A 25582-nucleotide genomic window follows, 5' to 3' on the forward strand; every position below is an offset into this window, starting at 1 on the left:
GGGTGTAATTCTTTCTATGAAACTTGAGTTCGTTTTGAGTTTGCTTTCAATAAATATATATATTTATGTACTCTGATTTTTAAAGGGATGCAATTCTCAACATCAGCAATGCACAAACTTGTTAGTGTTGCTTGTCAGCTTGATTAATACTAAAAGTCGTTAATTTATTGACTTCAGTCAATTTTTTAAATTTCTATATCATTTAATATGAAAATCCATGGGACAGATATTTGTGAAGGACAATGGAAATTGTAATTTTCATATATGAATGAAAGCTACTAACACACCCCACCCCATCCCCGCTGTTAATGAATTTACATGTTTTACATGTTATGTTTGTTTCCTCCGTTAAGATGTGATCAATGATTTTGAATGCCAGTGGTCACAATTTATTGATGTAGAGGTGTGATGAACATTTGTCCAGCATCGGGTTTTTAGTTACTTAATTAGTAAAATCTCGCACGGTTTAGAGTTCTGTCTGTTGTCAGTTCATTCACTCAGACAGGCAGCAAGTAGACAGGTCATTGCTGCATTCACACAGGCAACAAGTAGACAGGGTATTATGCAATGCTGCACAGACGGCTGGTAATCTGAGGGTTCAGTTGTCCACGTGGGTCACTGATCAACCAGAGTTGAGTGACAGTTGTGAATTTGTCTGTTGGAGAAGAAAAATCTTGAAATTGCATGTCATAACATTAATAAACTGTGCTAGCCTTTGGCCCTTCCTGGTAAGCTAATAGAGCAGGTTATGAATTACCCTTGTTGCTATAAATAGAATTTGATGTCATTTACCAACAGGACCTAGCGAGCATATTGCTTTTGCACAGACAGAACAAACTTGGAGTATACACAGTGTAATGCTGATGCTGATGCTGAACTATGTCTTATACTCTATGAAGTATATTTTGTAATCAGAGTACTATATTTTGTTTGCTGTGAACTGTCTTGTACTGTGAGCTATGTCTTACACTGTGAATTGTCTTGTACTAGTCTTACATTCTATGAATTGTCTTACACTGAGTGAACCATGTCTTATACTTGACGATTTCTCATACTCTGTGAACTATGTATCACACTATTTCAACTGTCCTAGAATGAACTGTCTTATACGCTTTGAACTATGTCTTGCACTGATGGTTCCCAACCTTTGAGCATGAGGACTCCTTCTTAACTTCAGAAATGTTGCAGATTCATGGTTATACTTTTAGGCTCCATTAGAAAATACATGAAAATATTTGTATGAACTCACAACAACAAATACATACATTTAAAAATGTGCAAGGTATATTATTTAGTCAGTCAGTAACAGACACCTTGGAATAATCCCATGGCTCACAGGTTGGGAACCATCTTTTACTGTGATCTCTGTTGCTCTGCTGACTGCTCTAGTGGTCTAGCGATTAGAGTGTCCACCTTGGATGTGGGAGATTGCGGGTTCAAAGCCCGGCATACTCATACCAGAGACTTCTTAAGAAGAAATGATACAGACAGATGTCTTGCTAGGTGCTCAGCATTAGGAGATTAGTATTAAGACTGTTTGGTCTGGTGTCAGGGGAATGTGACTGGGTGGGACATCATGCTACGTGTCTGTAGTGTGATGCCCCAGTGTGAGACATAACTCTAAACTGCCACACTGCAGACAGTGTAGCGATATGACTGAAAAATTGTTAAAGCTACATTAAAAAAATAAAAACTCCAAATCTATACAGACCCATTGGTGACTACTATTAAAAACTGACTACTTTTATTAAAGAATTTTGTTTTCCCATCTCATGAAAGTTACTATTGTAAAATCTAACAATCTTACAAACTGAAGTTTTCCAGTGATTCTTAACTGAAAGCCTACAAAAAGTATTTGGTCCCAATAATGAATACTATTAAGATAGACTACATTAAAAGCGAAACTTAAATTTTCATGTACCATTTGGTATTAATATTCTGAAAACTTCATTTTTTAAATATTTTTTTTATTTTAAAAAAGTTATCATACAGGTGAGGATACCTTATTGCATGAAAACTTGTTATGCGCCAGGGTCTGTGGTGCTACATTCATGTTTGGATACATGTGGGACACTGCGGTCTTCACAAAACTTGCTTGACCCATGTGTGACTAATTCCCATAACTGCTTACTTTAAAAAGTGAACAGTTTTCCAGTTCAGTGTTTAATTACCATTCTGAAAACTAAATACCTTAAAAATGAAGGTTTTTTTCTTATTAATCTCAATGAGACTATTATTGTGAAAACTGATCACTTGAAAACTAAACATTGTTCCATTCCTTTGTGGTGATGACCTATATGTGATTAGTAATTTTCCTGTCCTTTGTATGATTAATAATTTTCCTGTCCTGTGTGAATAGTAATTTTCCTGTCTTGTGTGCAATTGGTAATTTTCCTGTCCTGTGTGAATAGTAATTTTCCTGTCCTGTGTGAATAGTAATTTTCCTGTCTTGTGTGCAATTGGTAATTTTCCTGTCCAGTGTGAATAGTAATTTTCCTGTCCTGTGTGTGATTAGTAATTGTCCTGTCCCATGTGTGTGATTTGCAGATTTCCTGTCACAAGTGTGATTAGTAATTTCCATGTCCATTGATTGTGATTAATAATTTCTATGTCCCATGTATGTGATTTGCAATTTCCATGTCCAGCAACCAATATAATTCCTTACTCAGATTTCACAGAATTGGCAACCCCTGTTATATCTTAATTCCACGCTCCCCTTTTTCATTTCCCTAACTTATTTCTGAGAGAAAATATATGTTCCTTTACTGTATATTTCTTCACTAAATTTATTCTTGAGGTGAAAGGTTCCCGTTTTCATAAGCAGTTAAATGGCACAATTACACTACTGGCACAAAATCATGCTCTAGATTTATCATATTTAACTAGAGTTTATTACACATTACATTATTTGGTGTGTGTGTATGTGTGTGTGATTTGGATTTTTAATGTAACTTTTTTTTATTAAAAAAAAACAGTCATATCACTACAATGTCTCCAGTGTGGCAGTTTATAGTGATGTCTAGCACTGGGGCATCATGCCACAGACATGTAGGTTGATATCCCACCCAGTCACATTATCCTGACGCCGGGCTGACCAGTCCTAACACTAACCTCTTAATGCCGAGTGCCAAGCGAGGCAGCTGTTAGTACCATTTTTTATAAGTCTTTGATATGACTCGGCTGTGGATTGAACCCACGATCTCCTGCATCTGAGGCAGGTGCTCTAACCACTAGACCACTGGAGCGATCCTATATCTGATGTAGTGTCTACACATTAATTGGCAAAAGCTGTAAATGAGATGAGAATTCTGTTATATTTGATGGTCATAGAGATTTATTTTTATTCATTCATCTTGTATGGAAATATACAACTAATTACAAACAAAAATAGCCCACGTACAGTGAGCCTTTAACTAGAGTTCATTTTACATTACTTTGGTAAAAGTTTTAAATGGAATGAAGTAACACTTCTAGTATATTTGTTGGTCAAAAAGATTTCCATTCTTGTTGCTCTTTGTTAAAAGATCATGTGATAATTTTTTAAATGTAATTACGCTTTTATATATTGGCATGTACACCTGTAGCACTTTTGAAAACAAGCATGTTGTTAAAGGAATTCAGTTGTGATGTTTTGTCTTTTCGTTGATTTTCATAATTTCTTGATGAACTGTCATTGTATATAGATGTATGTTTTGCATGTATATAGATAAATATTTTGCATGTATGAAAACTATCATATATTCCCTTATTAATGCCCTCACTCTAATTATGCCCCCCCCCCCCTTTTTTTTTTTTAAGAACAGAAAATGCAAAAGATTCAGTGTACAGGAGGTCCTGACCATTGAGTTAGGCAATTTCCCTTTGATTGGATACCTTGAAAATTTTTTTGATTGATTGATCATTTTAACTGTGCTGATATTTACAATGACTGAATTCAGTGGTAGAAAGACCTCCTATATGTATATGTGGTCATTATAACAGCACATCAAAAGAACAACTTCAGCTTTCATTGTTGCACTTGAATACCCACCCCCTTTGGAAAATGTAACTCCCAAACAGGTATTAATTAGGGAATATACAATATGTTTATATTGTATGTGAAAATAATCATTCTACCATAAAGACATTATATTTAATAATTACTCAACATGCTACTATTAAGCAGTGTAAAATTATTTAATATATTATAGGAAAATAAAGACAATAAAGTACTCTGATACAATCAGACCTGCCCACCCATACAATTTGACCATTAGTTTTATTGAAATGACTAACAAATTACGAACTTATAAAATAATAGCAACAAATTATAAAAATGAGATTGTTGTGGTCAGGTCCAAATTTCTTTATGTCAGGGTTTAGTCTGGATCCAAGATTTCATGTTAGTCAAGAAATCGAACTAACTTTATAGGAGTATCTTGGGCATTTTAATCTGCCCTTGTTTTCTCCAAACACACTGATGATGTGATCAAGTTTGCATTTACATTGAAGGTGAATTAGGAAATGAGCTTCTTGAAATGTACCATCAGTCACCACAAAAGGATAAAAAATGAATATTCAGATTTTTGGCTATACTGGAATAAAGGCACAAAAGGTACCAATTAAATTTATTGGACATAAGGACATGTCAATTAAAATATTGCTTACAGCAGGAGATATGCCACATGAAACTTTTGGACATCTCTACCACATTTCAGTGGAAGTGTGTGTTTATGTGTCTTGATAATGTTTTCATGCATCTGAACACATCATCTACATGGAAACGTGTTTTGTTGCCTACAGTCGGCATAAGCCAGTTTGAGCTGGTTTTCATAGCACCACCTTTGGGAGGAAACCACCAGTTCGAAATTATAGTCAATGAGGAAAGTGATGATGACATTACATCAGGTGGTTTCTGTTTAAGATTGAGTAACAATCTGCTATTTAAACTAAATGGATTGGATTCTTCCTATCCAAAATGGAGGGTGCAGACTTCATTCAACACACTCCATAGAGTTTTGATGATTAGAAATCATGACTGACGCTGTCAGTAAATCAGATACATGTTCTGATATCGATGTAGTCAACACTGATTATGATAATTTATCAAATTCTGAAAATATTGTGAGACAAACATTGACAACAAATCAGTAGATTTAGAGGCTGAGATAGGTCAGTTACAGTTAGTCACATGGCTTAATTGACTTGATTGATGAATTGAATCTCTCGGGTTTTTAAAGCATGTACAAATTCTTCACTGAAAAATACGTACATGGCCATAATGTTTACATATTACTCTTTAATACAGCTATAGAAAGCAAATATGTACAAAATGGACAAAAAATGGTTAAATATTTGATCAAACTTACTGTGCTTAACGTATACTACACCTTGATCTAAATATTGCAGGCTGGCCTATTTGAACTGTTTAGGTAACATGTTCTTCTTAGAGCAAACAGCAGTCTGGTTTTGGCACATGCATAGTGACAGTCTACACAAACATTATGTTCTAAATGATTTTAGAAAAAAAAGGACTCCATCTAGTTCATAAAAAGTCTACAAGTTCAAAGATATAGCAAGGAACTGGTGACTTTATCTGGAGGTTATTGAGGTTTGAATGTATTTTAATGCAGCATCAGATCCTGATGAACAAGTCAAGTCTAACTTGTTAGGGTTGGCAGGTTTCTATCAATACATATTGACTGCCTTACAGAGAGACAGTCTTGTTCGAGTTAGCAGGTCTGTATAAATACATATTGACTGCCTTTCAGAGAAAGTCTTTGTAGGGTTGGCAGGTCTGTATAAATAAATATTGACTGCCTTTCAGAGACAGTCTTGTTCGAGTTAGCAGGTCTGTATAAATACATATTGACTGCCTTTCAGAGAAAATCTTTTTAGGATTGGCAGGTCTGTATAAATACATATTGACTGCCTTACAGAGAAAATCTTTGTAGGGTTGGCATATCTGTATAACTTCATTATGACTGCCTCAAAGAGAAAATCTTGTTAGGGTTGGCAGGTCTGTATAGCATCATATTATTTATTCACTGTTGAAACAGAATGCTGAGAGACAACTAGTCTAACAGGTTAACCAAACTGTCTACAAACGCTGTTGCAATCAAATTTTTTGATAGAAATGGCTACTTGTACCAGAATTCACTTAAGTCAACAGTAAGTGTGAAGGCAGAAATTTGACAACAATTTTAAATGCAGGACTGATATTTTTGCTATTATTTATTAATATGTATTTATTCTGATAATTCTTTTTAAATTTACACAAATACTTTGCTATCATATTATTAGGATGTAATGAGCTTTAATAATGAAAAGGACTGAACTGGTTTTTATTTTCTGTTCAAAATATATTTTATCACATGACTTTTGTTTACACCAGGTACGTTGGACCAATGAGTCGAGATGATGCAGTAAAAAAATTAAACGGTTCTCCCAATGGTAGCTTCTTGATCCGGGTCAGTGAAAATTTGGCAAGGAAGGGAGAGTACTCACTCAGTATCAAGTACGTTGGAATTGGTATATTTATACCTAATTTTATAATGTAGCTGATAAGTCATGAAAGGGGGAAGGGGGTTGAATTCATCAAAATCCAGACAAAATTCTTTGACATTTACTGCATCCCTTCCACAAATTATGTCAATTTTTTAAAAAATGTTTGTCCTTTTAATTATTGGGACACGCATTAAGCAAAAACCAAAGTATTAAACTTATTTAAAAGCTGAAAATGAGATTTAGCTGACAATTGAGATGTTGTGGATGTGATTGCAGCTGCTGCACATTTCATTTCTATGAACATCTTGAATAAAACTAGCACTTCCTGAATGAATATACTTGTAGGAACAAATTAAAATTTTCATTCCCCCATTGTTGGCGTGGGGATAATGTTTTTACCATGTTGGTCTGTCTGACTGATCTGTACATCCAGTCTGATTAAAATCACATCTGCACACTACTCCATGGAGAGTTAGAAGATGAATTAAGAGTCTAACAATAGCTTCAGGCACAAGTCATTGCCTACCATCCCATTTTCAGTGAATATGTTCAAAATCTTGCACAGATATTTTCTTTATGACTAGACACTTTGAAATTGTATATCATCACAAAAGCCTACAATACCTTTGTGTTGGGTTTAATACCATTTGTCGACTTATGAAAGGCTATACATGGCAGTCAGTATAACTGGTGGAGGAAGAACCCAGGAAAACTCTGGTAAGAACCACTGACCCACAGGAAGCTATCAATACTTTAATCAATTCCCTTGTGTTAGAAATCAGAAGAAATGAAAGAAGAAAAAGAAAACTAAAGAATCCTCTATTAAGACATAGCCCTATACCCATTATCAACAAAGTATCAGCACATCTATTAGTCAGCTTCTAAACCTGTGCTATGTGTAACTACAATTGATAAAGATCATGATGTTGTGTAACTACAATTGATAAAGATCATGATGTTGTGTAACTACAATTGATAAAGATCATGATGTTGTGTAATTACAATTGATAAAGATCATGATGTTGTGTAACTACAATTGATAAAGATCATGATGTTGTGTAACTACAGTTGATTAAGATCATGATGTTGTGTAACTACAGTTGATAAAGATCATGATGTTGTGTAATTACAATTGATAAAGATCATGATGTTGTGTAACTACAATTGATAAAGATCATGATGTTGTGTAACTACAATTGATAAAGATCATGATGTTGTGTAACTACAATTGATAAAGATCATGATGTTGTGTAATTACAATTGATAAAGATCATGATGTTGTGTAATTACAATTGATAAAGATCATGATGTTGTGTAACTACAATTGATAAAGATCATGATGTTGTGTAACTACAGTTGATTAAGATCATGATGTTGTGTAACTACAGTTGATAAAGATCATGATGTTGTGTAATTACAATTGATAAAGATCATGATGTTGTGTAACTACAATTGATAAAGATCATGATGTTGTGTAACTACAATTGACAAAGATCATGATGTTATGTAACTACAGTGAAATAATTATCATATTTTAAACTTTGCACTGTTTACAAATAATGCATTTTAAAAATGACACTCACATAATTTTCACAAAAAGTTATCCTGAAAAACTGTAAAGACAAAGGAGTCATATGAACAAGCATGTGGATTCAGGTTAGGATGCATTCTGAAGAACACATTTCATGCCATGTAATCTATATTATTTTCCATTTTGCAAGACATTTTTTAACTTTATTGCCATAAATTTTGCAAAAAAAAGGGTTTGCTAGCACAAAATTCTTTCAGCATAGACCTGACTAGATTCTGATTGTTAGGCCATTAAAGCAATTTTTCCATTTTTCATTAAATATATGTACTTTTTGGATTCTAACTGCATCAGTGACACATCTAGTTCATGATTTGTATGCATATTTGTTCTACAGACACAAATCTAATTGATGATTTGTATACATTTGAGTTCTACAAACACAAATCTGATTGATGATTCATATATATATATATGTTCTACAAACACAGATATAGTTGATGATTTGTATGCGTACGAGTTCTACAAACACAAATATAGTTGATGATTTGTATGCATACGAGTTCTACAGACACAAATATAGTTGATGATTTGTATGCATATTAGCTAAAATTTTGCATATTTAGAAATGTTAGTTTTCATCAGCACAAGAATTATGTGATGGCTGTGTATATTCCTTGTAATATGATATACACTCATTGGGTCATTGAAATGTCATAATGATGGTGTGTATTATATGAAATGGTTCATTGAAATGTCATGATGACATGTAATAAATAGATGAAATGTTGTAACATGTAATAAATATGCAATAAGTCCATACAATGTAAATAATATGTAATAAATACGTGAAGTGGGTCTATGAAATATCTTAATGATGACATGCAATAAATATATGATATATACATGAATTGTGTCTTGGAAATGTCTTAAAGCTAAACATGTAATAAATCTATGAAATGGCTCAATACCACGTCAGGATGACATAATATACGAAGTGGCTTTCTGAAAAGTCACAGTAATATGTACTAAATAGAGAGTGCTTAGGGAAAAGAACAAGTAGCTGCAAATTTTATGAAACGAAATTTCTAATTGGCACATTTCACAACTCCATAGTAATTATCAGTATTTAAATCTTTTTGTTTAATTTTTTAGACATGTTCTGTCAATTTTGGGCATGATTTCAAACTAATCTGTGGGAACAACAGTTACATTTGTTATTATTTTATATCCTGTTTTAACATCATTACTTTTGAATTTTTTCATTTAGTACCTCATGTTTATGGTTATTTGGAAGGCCTTCTCTTCCTACATTTGTTTTGCAATTCTTTTATTTAAATTTTAGAATTTTAATTTTGATTGGCACCAATGCCACTATTTTCTGACATGTCATTAAACTCTACTACTGTTACTAGAACTATATCATCTGTTAGTATTATGGTTGTTTGTTATAGTAGTTATTGGTATTTGAGGTACTTTGATTAGAAAATTTTCATCAGTGCTCGTGGTACATTGATTAAAATATTGCCCTAGTTTTTTTATTATCAAATACTCGTCATTTCAGGTATGCCAATGCTGTGAGACATATTCGAGTGGAGAAAAATAAAGAAGGTGCCTACTACCTAGCAGACACACGGTTCTTCCATTCAGTTCCTGTAAGCATAAATGGCATTTGGATTTCACTGAGACCTACCTTAGTTGACTCATGTACATCAAGGACATGTATTTATTTATTTAATCATTCCTGGGAAGCATAGTATAGACAGAATCATCTCTCTTCCAACAGCTTTGTTGTTGTTGTTTTCATTGTGATCACTGTTGGCATATGCATCATCATTAATATCTTGCATTTAGTTTTGTTTCATTGACACTGTTGTATGTACAGTTATGAAACATGATGGTTGTATTAATCCTAAAGGATATAATTCACTATAGGCATGAGTAGGTAACAGTGACTTGTATTCCTTTCTTTGACAACTTTGCAAGGTTTTTTGGATTATACATTGGTTGACAGATAGAATTCTGCAGTTGGAACATTGCTTAGCCATGTCCATTAAGTCAAGAAATAACATCAGAAGTAGTTGTAGGAATGCATATCAATTTGATGGGTTTGTTGATTTGCCTTAAGTGGAGTGCACCACATATGTTGTGAAAGAAAAAGCCAAGAATGTCATCATTGTGACTGGTCTCCTTCCACCATTATATTTTATTGTGTGAACAAACATAGTTCTCAGTGGCAGCAAATTATGTCCAAGGTTTCTTTCTAAGCTTGAGAGAAAAGGCCAAGCTTCAACATTCTGGGAACAGTGGTATTGAACCTCTATATTAAAGACATTGGCCCTTAAAGGACTTGACTATTCTTTATATATAGTTTGTACTTTGTTTCTTTGGATGAGGTACTTTAACAAAAAAAACAAAAAACAACTTGCATGAATATACATGTACTAAGAATAGCTTCTCATAGCATCATTTTGTACTAGTTCAGATCAAAGATTTTTAAGTAGTCTAATTAAGCTGTACAAAATATGCCTACATCTTACTAAGTTTGAACTTGGTAAATTCAGCCACTGCACATGCAGTTTTTGGCTCTTTTGCCGGCCTAAACAATAACCCATTGGACTTTTGAGTCATAACCAATTGGACTATGAATCATAACCTATTGGTTGCCAGGTTTGTGATCATGTGATAGTATTCAGCTAATCTATCAATTCCACTGTCTGAATTCTCATTCAGATGTCATTAAAAAAAAATTGTATTGACTGTAAATGTGGTATCTGTCCTATTTGAGTATCAAGAGTATTGTGTATGATTACAGTAAAGCTTCCTTTAAAAGACACGTCATTCTGGCAAATTATTATGGTCTCTAATGGCAGATAATGGAATAGTCAATAAACATATGCATTGAGTATCTGGACTTGCACGTTGTATCTCATAATAGTGGTCTTTAACGACACGTTTTAATGTTTATGACTTTTGGACCCCTTCCTTATGGTCACTGGGAGTGGTCAGGTTATTATTAAGAACAAGGATAACATTTGTTTAAAAAATGTATATAAAGTTTATGTTTTTAGTTATGCCAAGGTTTTTGATTGTACAAAAAGTGAAATTGGGGGTTTGCTATTATCATTAAATTACATTTTTCAGGATTTGGTAGAATTTTACCAGAAGAATTCCCTAGCTGACAGTTTTCCAGAAGTTGATACCGCCCTTCAGTTTCCAGTCAATGCCTCTGATGTCAAAGGTAAGGTCGTTGCTTGCATTCTTTTTATGGTTTTTATGGTGGCCTCTTTTTGACTAGAGATTTTCTTTTACTTGAAACACCTGCCATAAATACTTGATTACCCTGTATAAAAAAATTTAGTGCAGAAAGATTTTCCTATAAGTGGAGGTGTAATTTTGCTCATCAGATCCACCATAAAGGGGTGATTTGTTGTAATTGAGTCAGAGTTGCATGTTGGGCAAAATTAAGCCAAATTGGAGAGAGAGATAATTAGGAAAAATAAAGACAAAACTGTTGTAAAATTAATGCAATTATAATGTTGAATGGAATATGTCACACATAAATTTGTGTAATGAATCCATTATACTAACATTTCAAATTAATGTGATAAATCCATGAATTTGATTATAGGTCACACATGAAAATGGTACTCCAAAAAGATCCGATTCATAATATTGAATACACTAATAATTTTAAATGCCTTACAAAATAAACCGTACATACATCTACATGATTGGGATCACAGCATCCTATAAATGTTACTATCTAATGTCAACAAGTTCAGAGTCAGATAATTCATCCTCATTGTCTGAATCACCAAAAATAAAGTTCTTAATTTCTCCACTAATTTTGGTCATTGTAAACATCCAGCTGATTTCTCTTGGATCCATAATCCAAATTGGATTCTTTGTCTTTGAAACATCTGTAGGTGCTTCATTGTTAGTCTTATCTTGAATGAAATCCCTGAGGAGTTCATCATCCTCTGTAAGATCCACAGCATTGGAAATACTGTATTTCTTTCATGACTTGTCAACCACCTCCAGTAGAATTTCCTCTCATGCATTACTCCCCGCTTGATATTCTAAATCAGACCCTGAATGCTTTGGATTTCCTGCCTTTGTCAGTTCTTTGGGCCAATCTACAATCCAATTTTCTTCCTGCTTCTGCCGTGAATGGCTTGTGTAGGAGAATATCCAGTGGTCACAGTACAGTCATTGATCTAGTCAATTGTTCCATACTTTATGATTCCAGACAAAACAAATTGCTTCATTTACCCATCCTCTAGGGGAGGCATGGGTAACTTTGTCCAAGGTGTGTGCTGGATAAGTGATATCTAAAGCCATAACTGTGATGTAAATTAATAGATAAAACCAGGTCAGCCTGCATGCTGTATTTTGCCCATCTCAACATTAGGGTCAACAGTTACAACAGCTCCACATAGCAGCTTCCAATTTATGTCATTCATTAAACAACATAATACTGCAGTGAAATTTTTCTTATTTCCTGACATTTTGTCGCAATTTTGTAGCAGGCTGAGTGTTGGTATTTCCAGTGTGTGCCAGATCAAAATCATTCAGAAAATGATTTTTTTCTTTTATAACAAATTTAAAGAAACCATATACTTTTTCATTAACATTGACAGGCACTCTTTGGCTCAAGAGAGTATGTTATCATTGTTGAATTTCATGTTTTTGCAATAACTGTGCAAACAATCCAGCTGGAACTTTAAATTATTCACCACTGTTAGTCTTGGCAGAAGAATGGTCCTTCAGTCTGATTTCATTTCTAGCTACATCATGCACATTTTTGATGTTGCTCCAGAACCCACTTTCTTAAAACTGCATTCCCATTGTGCATAAGGGGTTTCTGTTGTTCAGATTTCCTTCCGATGCCTAGTTCCAATAGTTGACTTTTTCTTGTGCCATTCATGCATCTGTTTCACCAATACACCAAATTCATGTTCTATGGTGCAGTTCTTATCTTTCTGTCCGTAGGTATATAAATTGTAACTTGAATGCATTTTGTTTATCCCATTTGGGTGAAACTACTGATGTTTAGCAATTCTCGATATATGATGTCCAAGTGACAAGGTCTGCCGTAACAGACAGATCACTGGTGTTTTGGAAACTTTGGCCATTATTTATGTGGTGACTGAGCTTGGGCTCTGTAAGTAAAACTTTCATCATCCAGTCTGATATCTCTTTAAAAGATTGCTACCACTGAAAAGGTGTCCATTATGCTGCATGGTCAAAGGGAGTTATAATAAACTTCCCAATTAACTAAATATAGGACTCTACATGTGACTAAAAAGTCTCACATTCATAGCTCCATCAAAGAGTTTTCATTTGGGACAACAAAATAGGTGCTGTCTTTAAGTCAGATTTGTTAGATTCATCACTTAATCAAATGATTGTCAGCTGGGAAAACAAAGTGGGGGCTGCCTTTATAAGGATTCAGTCAGATTTATCCAATCTTTTGTATGTCACACCTATAAGATGACCCCTAAACTGCCTGAATTGATTTGTTATTTTTAAAAAGGTGACTTATATATATGGTACTAATCATATTGTATAAGTATAACCCTGATGTGTGTGTGTTTGTGTGTGTGTGTGTATGCATTATTATTATATATATATATATATATATATATATATATATATATATATATATATATATATATATATATATATATATATATATTATCATCCCTTCATATTTTTAATCACCACACTAATGTGCAGTCTGAGAGTTATTGTTGAATTGTTTGAGCGAGAATCACCAAACTTTGCCCACGATAAACTCCCACTTAATGATCATCCTGACCAACATCCAAGTCTGTCAACTTGTCATAATTTAAGAAAGCTGTTTCTCTGGATAAGCTCACCCCAGAAATGATAAGCGCTGTTCCAGTAAAACATATATATATATATATATATCTCCCCACCCCCACCCCCGTCATGGCACTTCATAAAAACTGTAGGATGTTGTGTTTCAAACTATTTTGATTCTGACAGTGGAAGGTTGGTTAGGAAAATCACTTCTGTTGTGGGTTGTGTTAACAAAATGAGAAATCGCTGGTGGGGTGGTCAGACAAAAAAAAGAATATATATTGGAAATCGCATCTAACCCCCTCCCAGTGATCTAACTCGCGTGAATAAAACATTGGGTCACAAACGATGCCAGTACAAGCGAGCACACCAGATTTGTATGAATTTGCATACTTTTAAGGCAGTGTTGATATGTGTTCCGCAAGTTACATCAACATCGTGAATATAAAACGTGCTTTGCACAAAATGCAATTTTTATTCAACTTTTAACTTTAAAAGTGCATATCGTGACAGAATTTGCACTGCCAGTAGCGTCTCGCAGCGCTTGATGCAACATCCAGTTTCAGTAAGGCCAATGTTAAAATAGCTGGATACTTCGATTCAACATGAAAGGCTGTTTAACTTAATTTGATTGGTTCATTGGACCCTGAAACAAGCATTTTATGGTAGTTTTACCTTACTTTCAACAGTGAAGGTTTACAAATGCGTGTTTCAAATAAGGACCACACAGGAAACCAAAATCACAACAGGGTTTGTCTTCCGATGATGTTTTCAGTTGGCAAATACTAGCTATTGATAGCTATGATGACAATGAATTTCATGTATATCAGTCTTGCAATATTGATATTTGTGATCATGTATTGTGCTTAGTTGTTTGTAAAATCTAAAACTATTAATTAACAAGGTACTAATGGAAAAATTGGGTGCAATTCATTTGTGCAGAAATTATTGCCATTTTACAGAGTGTTGTTAGAAACAACAGTAGTTGTACAAGTTGTATTTCGTAAAGTTAAAGAACCAGCACTCGTATTGTCACCACAAATTCCATTGAAATAATATCATTATTTCTGCATATTTCTATCAGTATTTTCCCAGTGGTATTAATTTCTTGATCTATGTTCATTTCTTATGCATTTTTACATATCAAGAATTCTCAAAGTATCATTAAAAAACAATGTAATCTGCACCAGATTGATTTGTTTTGTTTGAGAAGAAATTCATTTTTTTAACCCCCAAATCACTCAAGCTATGAGTTCTGGCATTAAAGTCTCACATTAAATAACATTTGAAGTAGCCATGCTAGTAATTTAGGATGCAACTGTACTAATTTCACCTTTGGTATATCCAAATCTCGAATGTGATGGAGGAACTTGGCTCCAAAATAAACACATCAAACTGTTCATTGACTATGAATTAAGTATATAATCCAAATCCAGCTGAATTGTTAGAAAAGTATTCATTCTTTTGAAAACATCGTAATTAGCTTTCAAATACGGAGTAAGCCTGTGGTCTTTCTGCCATCCCAACCAAGACCCCACCACAACCACATGACCATACCCAATGACATCACAGTAATAATCTCTACACAACTACAGATGACATCTCTTTGAGTATTTTGATTTCATTAGTGCCTTAACAGAGTGGAACAGTAAGAAAGAATGACAGTTGTTAAAATGTTAGGGAGATATTGAACAGTGGCTGTTCCTCCCGCCACAGCCCCCTCGTCGGAGATCACACACACACACAAGAGTTGGATTAAATCCTGAAATCCTGGCAGCATTCCTACAGGGGAGATAACTTGACCATTTTATTGTATTGGTCTCTGGTTATCCCATGGTATTTCTGTTACTTGAACATTATCTTACAGTGTGTCCAGTCAGCATGGTCAAAAAAGGCATACAACCATTGAGAGTTGTTGAAGGACTCACATTACTACAGATATGAAAGAATGAGAAACATACTATAAATCATTGAAGATAAAAAAGAGTATATATGGGTTTGACTGTCCCAGATTGGTTGATAATGAAAGTAAGATTTTTTGGTAAAAAGAACCTTTTGAGAGCTTGTCCTGCTTGTAACTGAAAAACATCAGGGACATTGTTTTATTAACATAATTTCCATCCCTTTACAGACCTAAGTTTGGAAGACTCGTTACTGAAATCAGTACTAGACTCTTTGGTGTCGTATTGAAAGCACACATTTCAAACTTGTTTAGATGCAGAAAATGGTGTAGCTGTTACGGTTTTCTTTTCACAAAAGCTGTTGTCGTAGATGTGTCTGTAGTGATAAAAATTTGATCATGAGCATTTGGAAATTTTAAGTTATTGAATTTTATTGTCATGGTGTTTGCACGGGTTTACAGTGGGAACTGAATTAGTACATTGAGTCATGAACTCTTGAGTTTTCTGCAGAAACATGGAATTCAAGCAGAATGCATCCAGAAATGTAGAGGTTTTCTATCTTGGATTTAGTCTCCCCATTGCATTTCACACTGATATACATATTCACAATTACCATAGTTGTAGGAAAAGTAAGTGACCAATTTCAATACTTATCATAAACAAGACAAACAGTATGTTTGGAGACAAGGTCATTAAGATCAGGCTGGAATGGAGAAGTATAATAACATCAGAAGAATGCAATGATGTGTGCAATATTATTTTCTCAGCTTTAGTAAAGAAATTACATCATAGGGAGGTGGCAGAGTGGTCTCAAGCGCTCTCCGTTACGGATCACTGCCATCTCACCTCTGTCTGCGTGTGTTCGAGTCCAGGATTCGGCCCAAGTGGGTATGTGAGAAAGCTTGCCAGTAGCTTCTCATGGGTCGGTGGTTTTTCCCGGGGTTTTCCCGGGTTTTTCCTCCACCATTAATACTGGCCGCCATGCATAGCCTAACTTGTGCTGAAAAATGGCGTTAAACCCCAAAACAACAACAACAACATCATTGGGAAGACAATAAAGGGTGTACAGTTTACTAAACCAAAGTGAATTTAGCTACTTAAAAGTTGTATCAAATTGATTTTAACCTTCTTTATATATCTGTTTTGGTCTGTTCTGTCCATTCTGGTGATTATGTCCACTGAATCAATATGGTTGGAAACAAATTTGGCAAATTTAACGATTGAAAAATTGTTTGGCAGATTATGATTATACACTTTACTTCTGCCTCAGAGATGTCATCAATTTCATTTCTGGGTTTGTTGATTCTGGTTGATGTTCAGTTCAAATGCATCATTGAAAAACACTGATACATTCTCATACTTTGTTAAAAATATTAATTACACTTGCACATCTCAGATATCGCTGAATATAGCTTGAATACGTTATAACAGTTTTGGTTGGAACAATGAACATTGTTTAAGAAACTTGAAGGAGCTAAAATGTAAACTTTTTGGCAGTGTGTGATGCAGGATTGCTCAAGACTCCTCCATCTCATATGCTCACCATGAAAAATCCATTTGTACCAACTGATGATGACTTATAGGTAACTGTCAGAAAGGCATAATTGACAATATTCAAAGGTCTGCAAAAATTACTAGTCAGAATTGATAAACTTGTACAGCTGTGGCAAAAATGACGGACTAGTACCTTTGCTGCTGTTGCGACTGTTGTTTGGTTGGTTGATTTAGTTTGGTTTCATTCATTTTTGGGGGAGGGGGTTTGATGTCATGTTTTACTACATGATAGGCTATACATAGCAGCCAAAATATTAGGTGGAGGAAGAACCCCAAAAGAACACCAACCCAGATTGGTTGATCTTTGATAAAAATTCATTCTGAGAGATGTGCAAGTGATCTGTAAAAGCAAGCACCTTAATACACTTGGGCACATGGAGCCTCTGTCGATTTGATGTTTATCTCCAACAGTTGAAGTCATTTAGACATGAAACCTCAGGTTGTGGTAGATCATTATGGCCTTTACACCATTTTCAGATCAAAAGAATCTATATATAGCAGCCAGTTTTACTGCTGAAGAAAGTCCAAGTACTTTTGAGACACCAAACACCACTTATGTAGAACCACTGACCTTCGACAAGTAACTGGCAACATTCTCATGTACACATATGAGGCAAGTAATCACATGACAAGCATCTTGTACCAATGCCATGGAAGCCCGTCAGATCTGTATCACAAGACAAGCATCTTATACCACTCTGCCATGAAAGCCCCTCAGACCATAGATATAAGTCTCATATGAAAAACTAGAAGTGAGAGATAGAACCTATGACAACTGGATTGAAAGTGTAGAATGTTACTGCAAGGCCATCAGTGATGATGATGCTGTTGACAATACATTTAACTGCAATGACATTGATGTTACAAGTACTCTCGGGGGAAAAATGATTCTTTGACTTTCATCCATTTTTAAAAATCTAATTTATGATATAAAAATGTTTAACTTACTTTATTTTATTTTTTTAAAACTTTATATTAGTCTTGCAACAAGGCATAAAAATAAGACATGTGTAACTGAAATATATGTGCTTACAAGAAATGAAATATTGTAAACATAGGCAGAAAATATGTGACATCACTTCTATAAACATAACGTTTTTCTCTGAAAAATCATGTATTATAAGTTTATCAAAACATTTATTGAAAAAAAAATATAACAAGGAATCATAGCATCTGACCACACATTTAAAGCAATACAAGATTTAACTATTATTCAAATCAAAAACAGCATGCCCAAGAACAAAGACAAAATAGCAAAACATAGTGATCACTTTAGTAAACACAGATTAGTAAGGATACAAATTCATGATTTCTGTATTAGAATAGAAATCCCTATTATAAAATCTATATTCATGGACATTAAATTAGTGGGTATTAAGGGTCTGATCAGTGACATCTACAAATTATCAGCCACCAAGAAAATTTGTGATTTCATAGTATCAGAGACATACATGGCTGACAGACAAACAAACAAAAGGACAAAAGTTTGATTATATTGAATGAATACAAATAAAAATATACAGTAGATTACATGATCTATAAGTATTCAGTAGATTACCTCCAGCCAGCTGTCATTTGAATCATTTCTGTCCCCAACCCAATATTAAAGTCGCTTCTGCTGCCCACCAACCCATAGCCAGACATTACATAAAAAATATGCTTCTGTAGGGGGCAGTCTTTTTTTATTAAAACATATCTGATGATCGATCATAAGTTTTTTAAACTGCTTCTATTGTGGGTTGGTTGAATTTGAAAGTGCCTCCTCCCTCCTCCCCCCCCCCCCCCCGGGTATATGCTTTACTGGAACAGCCCCAATATAGAATGAGTTATTTTGCCATATACTGATCTCATCTTATGAAGCAGTAATGGGGGTCATTTTTGGCCTACCACAGTAAGTACAAAACCATTGCATAGGAAAAATAAATAAAAATTTGTCAGTTGGTAATGGTTTTAAATGGAAATAAAAATATATAGCTTCATGTTTCTTTCTTTCAACCAGTTTTGTATTAAATTTGATAGACCAGTTCAAGTACAATGGTTTGATTTTTGTCACTGGTCCATAGGGGTAAAGTGTTATATCTGGAATGACACCATAATGAAGAGTGTTTAATATTGGAGAGCAGTACCAAATAAAACTTTTTCTTCTTTACTTACACTACATATATTCACATAATGATATGTATTTGCAAATTAAGATTGTTACATTGACTCGCAGTTATTCAGCTTCAGTGTCAACTAGTAAAATGAATGCACCATTGCCTTACAAAGGATTGTTTTAGTGAAAAATTTTTCAAAAGAAAGCTCCCTATCGATTGGGATTAAAATTGGAATTTTCAGGGTATTTATGTTGTTTATTTACTTTATGAAGTTGTGGCTTGGAAAGTTATTTAGGCACAAGATGGACCAAACAAGTAGTAAGTTGAGCTGAAATAAGAAATGAAGAAAGCTCAAAGGTAACTAGTAATCCCAGTCGTATTATGACACAGACTTAACAGATGATTTGAGATGGTTTCACAGATGATTTGATTTATTTGTTTCAAGTGAGCATTCTATTTCATATCAAAAAGACTCCTTATTAATCTGCAGAGAAATGTTTCTATGTCTGTTTAAAAATAATAATAATCTTTTCAGCACTTTTTTTTTATTTTTCTTGAAAAAAAAGCTTTGTCAGAAACAAAGCTGCAGAAAATGGTTAAAAATAAAAAATTAAAATATGTAAAGTTTTTTCAGATTTTCACTTTGGCATATGCTCTTAATTACCAGAATATATTATTCATTTTGATAGCAGTATTTAATTTTTTTTAAAAACAAAACAAAATATGTTGTTATACAGGTTGCACAGATGATGGTGAGTATGAAACTATACTTTCCCAATTGGTTTGGTATTTATCTCTTTAAACTGTCTCTGTTCATTTGGCTATTCAGCTGCTGTAAATAAAATATTTACAAGCAGAAAATATTAACCATATAATAGGGAAATTTAATTTAATTATTTTGAAGATATGATCACTTATAGATTCATGAAAAATGTCATACTGCTAAAGTAATATAATATACAGAAATCAGTTTTAATAAAAGGTCATGATAGAAAAATTGTTACCTGGATTTATGTAATTTTTAGTTTCCTCTCATTATTAGGACAATATCAGTCAATGAAAATTATAATTATTTACTTGTGCTTCATATTTTATTTTACAAAGTAATTTTGCTACTAAAAATGTTCAGTTTAAAGGTAATAAAGAAAATAAATCTTACCTTTCCCCATAAGTATTTGTTTATCTGAAGAAAATACTAAAAATTGTCGCTTAAAATGAACTTACAATTTACAGTATTAAAAAATCATCCTGTGCCACATTGAAATATGACAGGAATTTATTGAATAAGAGTGATTTCTCCTTTCTGTCTGATCATGCCTTCTTACTAATAAATTATCTTATATTTACAACAAATCCTTACACTGGATTAAAACTGCATCTTTCTAGTTTTAATACTTGTGTTTTATATAGTTTCATCTTTTATTTCTTTGCTCACAGTACTGTTATAATTGTGTAAATTTCAGGATTACATCTTTGTCACATTTCAGCTATATTGTTGTTAATTTTTTGATTCAGAGATCTTAGTCTGAGTTCTATTTGTTTTGTGCTCAGACATTTTCATGACCACATGGTCTGGCCCCTCAATCGTAAAACTTTGTTGACGTGAAAATATTTTAACTTATGAAACAGCTGTAATTGTCAATTCAAGTAATACTTCTGAGTCAGGAGTAACATTATTTACTCAAGCTGTTGAGTAAAGTTTTATGATGGAAGAGCCATGTCCCACTCAAACATATGCTGTGACATTAAAACCTCTTTGACTTGATCTAGCATTCTGAGCCACTAAAAACTCTTTGAGATATGAGCTACCATGGTTGAACTGTATCTCTTAGCATTTCTTAGCAAGAGAAGAACTTTAGGAGAACAGAATTACATGTATCTAGAATTGTAATGGTTTCCTTTTCCACATGATTGCAGCTTTTTGTTTATATATTGACCAGAATGTAAGATCACTAAAGAACTAGAATTCTGACTGGGCCACATATTGACTTTCATTAAAACCATTTGCACAAACCCACTAAAATTCATATCTATGGGGAATTGTATATTATTTTGCAGAGTTCTTGTTAAACAGCACATTTATGCAAATAAATAGCACTAAAAAAACACAGCAAGAAGGATATGTCATATATTTGGTCCAGAGGTTTTACGTGTTTCTCCTAATGTGAACTCATTGTTTTATTTTGGCACATCCACCCACATAAACTGTGCCATTGGGACAGGTTCTAGATGATTCTTGCATGTTGGCAATTATAGTACTTGAGCAGAGTGTGTACACTGATGGAGCCATATAATTAAAAGCAGCTATTTGTAGCTCACCAGATCATAAAGTGAGCTTATCATATGACCCTATATCCACTGGGCATCCATCAATAGCTGCTATTTATAACTTCTCAAAAATGACCGGAGCAGTTCTGACTAAATTTGGCAGAGAAACCATTAAAAATGGCAGCCGTTACTTAAAGAAGTTTAAATATTTAAATGACTTCTTGAAAACAGCAGAACAGAATATGATAAAGTTTCACTGATAGCATAACGGCAGAAAGACTTGGTACAGATGATTCTGTTCTTTCTTCTGATGGTGTCACCATTGCTAAAACACAATATGGTAACTAAAAATTAAAAAGTTTTAAATGACTTACTCTCTAAAACGGCATAATAGAATTTGAACATACTTGACAGGAAAGCTTCCTGGCATGAAGATCTTTCATGTTTTAACAAATTATGTTGGGGCCCCAAGTGGCCAAGTTGTCTAAAGTGCTTCCTGTTACGGATCACTGCCTTCTCACCTCTGTCTGCGTGGGTTCAAGTCTCGGATTCGGCTAATGTGGGTATGTGAGAAAGCTTGTCAGTAGCTTCTCGTGGGTCGATGGTTCTTTCTGGGGTTTTCCCAGGTTCTAGCCTATCGTGTGCTGAAAAATGGCGTTAAACCCTACAACAAGAACAACAACAAATTATGTTGATACACCATCAGTTATGGCCATTAGTACTAAAAATAAGAAAACCTTCTAAATGACTTCATCAAAATATAGACTGAACATAATTTTATCATATTTGACAGAATGTATTCTGGCGTGAACCTTCAACCTTTTGGAAATGATTCTGATTGACGATCAAATATGGTCACAGTTTCAAAAAAGGCAGAAAATCTGTCCATGAAGACCTTATAATTTGGTACAAATGATGACAGTTTGCTTTCAATTATGGCTGCTGTTGCTTAAAAGAGAAAATCCTGTAAATGATGTCTACAAAACCACTCATCCGAACTATATCACGTTTTACAGATGGCATTCTTTCCAGAAGGGTTATTAATTGATACAAATGGTGTCAATCTTCTTTCAAATATAGCTGCCTTTGCTACAATAGAAAACACTTTTCATGATTTCTTTTGAATTATCCAGGGAGTAAGTTTGAGTCATGTTTGAGTGTCTTCCAGATTGATAAAAATGATGCTCTGACATCGTACATGTATATGGCCACCATTACTACTTAAAGGAGAAAAACATTTGGAATCTTCATCACAAACAAAACCCAAACTGTTGCACAGAATTGAACCAACCTTGACGCAAAGCATCTTGGCATAGGAATCTTTCTGCATTTGCAAAAAGATTATGATGTGCTTTTAAATACGTATGAAGATAAAAGAGATAGAGATACTCTGAAACCGTTGTATTTATAACATATGCAGTCAAATCATGGAAGAATTTCCAACGGAAAGCATCCTACTGAACTAGATTTCACGTCCAAAAAACTCTTCCATTAGCTTTGAAGCAGATGTCAGGTGAATGATATCAGGCCTTCCTGGGCATCTTGCTTTTGTGTCTTGTGGAGCAAGCATAGAGACAATGCCATTACTGTATCAGTTACATTAGAATCTCATAGTCTTTGACATGGATGGATTTGAATGCATGTCCACACACCTTGAGCTTTGTCACTAAGCCATTTGACAATATTGTAGAGGTGTTCATAATATGATTTAAAACAATTTCAGAAAAAACCCAGTAAGTCTTTGTTCAGGGAGTTGTATACCCAGTGCATTAAAATTTTATTTAGAGCAGTTTTGACAAACAAGTAAAAGAATTGGAGCAAAGACAAAAGGGCACAGCCTAGCTCCACTCTCAAGGCAGTGGGTCAGATCCAGAGAGTGTATTTGACTATGTCTGAAATGAGAATATGCCTTAGCTGTATGGAGGTACTGTACTTTTGTTCACCAGAAATTTTATATGCAAAAAGAAACTGTCTTTTCAGAACACCTCTGCTGCTGTTTCTGCAGTTGGATTGACTGGGAATTGACCTAGATTTTACAACCGACAAAAATAGTTTGATCATTTGTAACCTATTGGTCAATTATTGTTTCATAAATAGCCAGAATGATCGAAATGGTAACTTTCAGCATACATCATTCATGTAACTTCCACAGTTTTGTGCACAAATACTTCTGTAGTTTTTCTATCATACAGCTGAGCTGACAAGGTCATTACCATCAAGTTCATTGCTGCATATCGTTAATTTCTCATGGTGAGCTGAATTTTTCCACTGATTTGCACCCCTATTTAATAAGGCACTTTTCACCTTAGGGCTGTCCGTATTATCATTGTTGTATGGAAACATTTTGCCATATAATTAGGCATATTTATGGCCACTAAATATTTAATCCACATTGTGCATTTATTCATGATACTTCATCAGGGTTCTGTTTTCAGTGCTCTGCATCATCAGGTGTGTCTTCTTTATAAATATACCTTGGTATCACCATTGTCAACAAGGCCTTCCTTTACAGAACTATACTACCATAACAGGGCCTATTCTATTACATGTGATTGTGGAATTCACGCTGATTTGTCAAATATTGTGCTAAAAAATATACCACTTGTGCAGAACTCACATATTTTCAAACCTTTTCTTTTTTTTTTTTAAATCATTCCTATATTTGAAAAAGTTAATTTTTTTTATCAAATGGATGGGAGTAATTTTGCTCTTAATTTTTTCACTTCTAGAAAACACCCTGCCCTAGCACAAAGCATCGTTTTCTGGAACTTTCTTTTGGCAGTGTATGCACAATAAAATGTTGATTCATAATTTGCTGATTTGGTAAAATATATAATCACCAGATTGCAGATTCAGCAATAATAACTGCTGTAAATGTGAGGCATGGATCATTCTTTTAAAAATCTATACAATATCATATTATTTTACAATTTGTCAAACTTGTCAACAACGTAAAGATTAAGTCAGACTTTCAGTCCGCAGTTAGATTACTGAAATGAATTCTAAATATCTGTCTTTTTTTGCATAATGTTTGTACTTTTATGCTGAATGCCTTGAAGTAGGACTTAATGTTATTGGTCAAAACAGTTTGATGTATCTGCCACACATTAGCATAGAAGTATATGTGAAATCAAAAATCTTTATTATGATATTAAAAAACCCCAATGTAAAATGAATTCTCGGCTCAGAGCTATAGATAAGAATATTTTTTTAAATTGTATTTTACTCCCTAGTATCGAACTAATTTCATGTTCTAAATTCAGTGATGTCATTTACGAAAGTAAAAGAAAAAACTTGTACGCAAATGGGTTCAAGTCAAGTTTTAATGTTTACCTGTATTGGTCATACCTTTCAGGCTTGGTAACCATATTTAATTCAGTATGTGGTCGATTATTTGGTTCAATCTGATAGTCTTATCACAAGGATCAAATACAGTTATGTTAAATGTTATGAAATGTGTGGGACTCGAAATAATTGCACTGTTGTGTTGATTTAATGTGCAGTCATACAACATGGATAGTGCTGTAATGGTTGAACCAGTATAATGTAGGCTTTGGGTTAAATGCTTCAAATTAAATTATTTTGTTTAATCTGGGTGCATTGCAAAATTTCTATATGATTTTTAGTCTAATTTATGCTACATAAAATACACTCCATATCTAGAACTCTGCTCAAGTGATATGGATGATTTCATGAAAATTGGATCGAAAAGAAGCTACGATTGTTTGAAATTGTGTGTTAGGTACTGTAAATCATAATGGTGTCAGAACTGCTTTAACAAGCCTTACAAAAACTTTCATCCTTCCCATAATTACAGAACACCATTTAACATTTACCTGACAGGTGGACAGAATCAGCAATTCATCAGCTTAAAATTCTGATCAGAAATTTTTTTTAAGTCAAGCAAGCAGAATGAGACA

The 25582-nt window shown here is 33.9% G+C and overlaps 1 protein-coding gene across 13 annotated transcripts in view; it reads left to right on the plus strand.

Moving 5' to 3' along the window:
• Positions 1 to 25582, plus strand: part of LOC149778535 (proto-oncogene vav-like) — a 220624-nt gene that overhangs the window by 172258 nt on the left and 22784 nt on the right. For 11 of the 13 annotated variants that reach the window (XM_089939423.1, XM_089939418.1, XM_089939430.1 and 8 more), the window contains 4 exons: positions 6374 to 6496; positions 9579 to 9669; positions 11159 to 11255; positions 20132 to 20146. In XM_089939423.1, coding sequence (XP_089795549.1) covers positions 6374 to 6496; positions 9579 to 9669; positions 11159 to 11255; positions 20132 to 20146 — 326 coding nt within the window. The remainder of the gene's footprint in view (positions 1 to 6373; positions 6497 to 9578; positions 9670 to 11158; positions 11256 to 20131; positions 20147 to 25582) is intronic. The other 2 variants (XM_089939419.1, XM_089939431.1) reach the window with 1 other exon arrangement.

The sequence above is a fragment of the Sinohyriopsis cumingii genome, chromosome 17 (assembly GCF_028554795.1).
Source record: "Sinohyriopsis cumingii isolate HCF-2022 chromosome 17, ASM2855479v2, whole genome shotgun sequence".
Lineage (NCBI taxonomy): Eukaryota > Metazoa > Mollusca > Bivalvia > Unionida > Unionidae > Sinohyriopsis > Sinohyriopsis cumingii.